General features: G+C 31.5%; 1 protein-coding gene across 2 annotated transcripts; it reads right to left on the minus strand.

Moving 5' to 3' along the window:
- Positions 1 to 1,550: 1,550 nt before the first annotated feature.
- LOC112791745 (RAF-like serine/threonine-protein kinase PRAF) lies at positions 1,551 to 3,533 on the minus strand. Of its 2 annotated transcripts, XM_072227500.1 has the most exons (4): positions 3,208 to 3,533; positions 2,493 to 3,090; positions 2,127 to 2,169; positions 1,551 to 2,011 (listed from the first exon to the last, which is right to left on the minus strand). In XM_072227500.1, exons 1-2 carry the CDS (start codon positions 3,338 to 3,340, stop codon positions 2,708 to 2,710), a joined length of 516 nt encoding a protein of 171 aa, XP_072083601.1. In that variant the 5' UTR covers positions 3,341 to 3,533; the 3' UTR covers positions 1,551 to 2,011; positions 2,127 to 2,169; positions 2,493 to 2,707. The 2 variants fall into 2 exon arrangements, with proteins under 2 accessions (XP_072083601.1, XP_025690482.1); XM_025834697.3 differs by having other exon boundaries at positions 1,551 to 2,169; positions 3,208 to 3,515.
- Positions 3,534 to 3,999: the final 466 nt, after the last annotated feature.

Raw genomic sequence — 3,999 nt, forward strand, 5'->3', positions numbered from 1 at the left:
GTGAAGACAAAGCATTCAGATATGAGCGTTGTGGGTTGTTTTGGATATATTTTGTGGGATTATTGTATAATTAGAGTTATTTTTTAGGAATTTCAGTAATTTTCAAATTTTAGGGTCTTTTTGCAAAAAATAAAATTTCAGGAATCAGTTTAAAATTAGACCAAAATTTATTATGTCAGTGTGAATGTCTCATTTTTGGTTTTGTTAATGCATTGACGTACAATAGTGTTTGGGCCTATCAAACATGGAAAGCCCAATCACAAAGTTCACAATAAATTCGTAACAAAGTTATTAATGAATGGAACCGATAAAAAACACGTAACTAGTACCTCGTCTATATGGGCCTCTAGCACCCATAAGTACCAAAATCAAAGAAAAATGCTTTGCTTCCCAAAATCAAGAGTTTTAAAAACATTAAAAGTCTTCATTCCAAGTATCAATTTACGTGTTTTCTTCCTTTGTTTTTCACTTTTATGATATATTACGTGGTTGACTATTTACCTGCTTAAAAGTTGGATTTTCTTTTCTAAATTATATTTCCCTAGAACGTAATAAAAAGATATCAAGAAATGAAGATAAAATATTTGGACTAGTTGGTACCTCATCTAGTAATGTACATACAGATAAACAATATCACACCAAAATCGAAATAATTAAAAGACAAGAAGAAATTAGTAATGACAGGCGGCGAAATCTTGCATGTTGTGTAACATTGCTAAACTTCCGTTGACTTCTATACACAAATATAGCCATCAAAAACAAGGAGATAGTAGTAGAATACTTGTTTCACATTATTTATGGGAATTAGTTCAATTGAAAGTGCCCTATATCGAATAAAAAGGCAACCCATAAACTCTCCATCAAACAATATCATTTGTTCATAACAAATGTGTGAATTCCATAAATAAGCCTTACAATAAAATTTCTACCTTTACCGTCATCAGAATGAATAAACAATGGTCACTATAGCGTTGTCATATATGTATTCATAAAAATATCAAATAATGTTATATACTTCAGAAGAAAATTTTGGTATCCCTTTCAATTATATTATTTAACAACCGTATTACGTGTTTATCAAAATTCAGTGACAAAAATCAATATTAGTATAAAAATATATATTTAAAAATAAATTAAATTATATATATTTATTCACGAATATATAATAATTACTTTTAATAATTAATTTTATTGTATAAATAATATTTTTGGTTATTTAATTAATATATATGGCATATCTCTCCTAACTAAGGCACACAAAAGGAATCTCCCTTTCGATATTTCGCCAAGTGAGGTCGTTTTTCTTACAACCAGAATCCATGATCTTTTGACGCGTTTTTGAGAAGAGAGTATATATATGAGCATATATTTTTAAATGATGTTTGTAGTATTTATTTTTTTGTATATTCTTTTAAATACGTATAAAAAAAATTTTTAGTTAATTAATTTTAGTTAGTTTTTATTATAAAATTAATTTTTTTTATTATTCTTAGAATTTAAAATATAAAATTTATGATAAAAATATAATTCAAAAATAAAAATAACAAATATTGATGAAAAATAATTAATTTCCTTATTAAATTCAGCTTATATATATATATATATATATGTAAAAGACAAAATTTTATTTTGTCTAAATTTTTATCAATTATTTCTAATATTAAAAGTAAAAAAATGAGATATACAAGTGATATATTCTCAACCTTTTTTTTTTGGACTTTTGGTTCTTTTTATGTTGCTTTTCTAGTGCCCTTTTTCCCTCTTTTTGTTTGTAGTTGAATGAGTGGGTATTAAATGTGTTCAAGTTATTCCGGTGAACATTCATTCATGTTCCAGCTGTCGTCCTTAGATAGTTTCCATTTGAGCCACTTGATGAGTCATCTCTTTGCATTGCATAGCCTATGAATGGGTTTTCAACTTGCATTGCCATCCCTGTTTTTGTTGCTATTCATAGTATAGCACGAACCCAACATGTCCAGTGTTCATAGTTCACTTGAGCAGAGGAAGACGCCTATGCTCATATATACCGGAGAAATTGAACCATAGAAAAGTTAGACTGGCAAGTGATTAGGCAAAAAGTAATGGAAAAACTCAGTGGAAGGGCTCCCCTAGAATGCATCTTATACCAGTATGTAAGAATGTTTCTTGTATCCTTCAGATCTCGCAAACCTGAAACCCAAATGTCAAAATGTTAATCAATTATACAACTAGAACGCAATAAAATAAATAAATAAAAGCCAAATAATTTCAAGTTGTGAAAATTAGAGAAATTAAAAAGGGTCCCTCAAGGAAAGATAGGATAAGGCCATACCGGCCGAAAGAAAGGAAAAAGGCAACGCATTAAAGAAAAATGCGAAACAGGACAACTCATACAGCCAGAACAAGATTAAAATAAATAAATAAAACAAAATTAAACGTCAATGAAGCATCTTCTCATCTTCGATATGATATTCTCAAGAAAAAAAAAATCCAAAAAGGACGAACTCACTCACCATCACTAATTTGGATCGAAACGAAATCTGACTGGAATTCATTAATGGTCAAAGCAAGGATCACAATCTAAAACTCCAATCCTTCCCAGCGATTTATATCACATATGTACACATTTATATAATTATCTTTAAATTCACATCCTTTTCTTAATTAGTAAAATAGTTTCTTAATTGTTGTTCTGTTCCATCATCCGTGGATCGAAGCTAAGCTGGCACTAGTGCCAGTGGTTGCAGTTGTTTACGAGGTAAACAACACCACCGGCGTTTCCCGGGACACGGTAACCATAGCAGGGGAAAGCGGAATTTCTCGCAGTGACAGCGGATTTCTTGGTTCCGGTACACATTTGGGCGCGAAACGACGACGTCGAGGAGGAGGAAGAAGAAGAGGAAGAGGAGGATGGCGTAGTTTTGGCAGTGGATGAATAGGAAAGGAAGAGCCTGATCTTGGAAGATGAAACGCGGTCGTATTCCTCGAGAAGGTTAGCGAGATCCTCATCGGAAGTGATGGAGACCAAGGCGTCGAGGTCCTCGGTAGGTAGTTGGCAGCGGAGGTGGGTGACGGGGGAACCGCACAGGTCTCCCAGCTTCACAAGCAGCTCTGTAACGGAATTCAGTTATTATGCCTCGAAACTTGTAAGTTGTAAGTTGTAACTGACAAAGCAAACTAAAAAAGGACAGTAGTGGTAGTTGGTTGGTAAATAACGAACTAACTAACCGGAGAAGGCAGTGGAGCGAGGGAGGGAGAGGAGGCGGGTGTGGCCGCCCAGGTAGCGGAGCTTGCCGTCGGGATAGCGGGGGAGGATTTTACCGTCGTAGCTGCAGAGGAACTTGAGGTTGTCGCCGCCCATCTTGGTGGTGTGGCCGCGCTTTCTCTTCAAGCCTAACAATAGAACCACTCCTCCCTTATTTATATAGGGATTTAATAATTATAGTTGCGTCACTTGTGTAAATTGGATTCCCCTCTCTCTTTTTTCTTTTTTTTTTAAAAATAAATTATTCCAATGGCGTATAAGTGCAAGAAAATGATAGATGAAAATCCAGAAGAACCTTCAAATATTATCTGAATTTCTTATTTTTAATTATTAATTAATCGTTAATATTTAAAATATAAAATAAAATATATTATTAAATTATTAAACTAAATAAATTAAAATAATTAAATTAATAGTTAAATAATAATTAAAAATAATAATTTTTGATAGTTTTTAATATTTTAAAAAAATTAAATTGCAAATATAGGCGGAAATAAAAAGCGCAGCTTTGGTTAAAAAATAATACGCTATTAAAAATAATAAGCTATAAATTTAACTTGTTTAAAAAAATATATGTAGTTCGTTTGAAAATTAAAAAAGAATGATTAATCTAATTTGTAGATTGTCTTTTAAATTTCAACTCCTTATATAACATAACAAAAGTGAGACATAAGATATGTTTAGTTAATAACAAGTGAAATACTCAGTTATTTAACAAGGGAATTTAGGGTACTTATTAGCAAAAATTTTATATT

Source organism: Arachis hypogaea, chromosome 3, assembly GCF_003086295.3.
Source record: "Arachis hypogaea cultivar Tifrunner chromosome 3, arahy.Tifrunner.gnm2.J5K5, whole genome shotgun sequence".
Lineage (NCBI taxonomy): Eukaryota > Viridiplantae > Streptophyta > Magnoliopsida > Fabales > Fabaceae > Arachis > Arachis hypogaea.

Bases quoted from the DNA above. Each gene is read 5' to 3' on its own strand.
- LOC112791745 (XM_072227500.1), bottom strand. From the start codon at position 3,340: ATGGGCGGCGACAACCTCAAGTTCCTCTGCAGCTACGACGGTAAAATC. The intron at 3,091-3,207 runs GTTAGTTAGTTC...ATTCCGTTACAG, and splicing joins TCGCTCCACTGCCTTCTCCG to AGCTGCTTGTGAAGCTGGGA.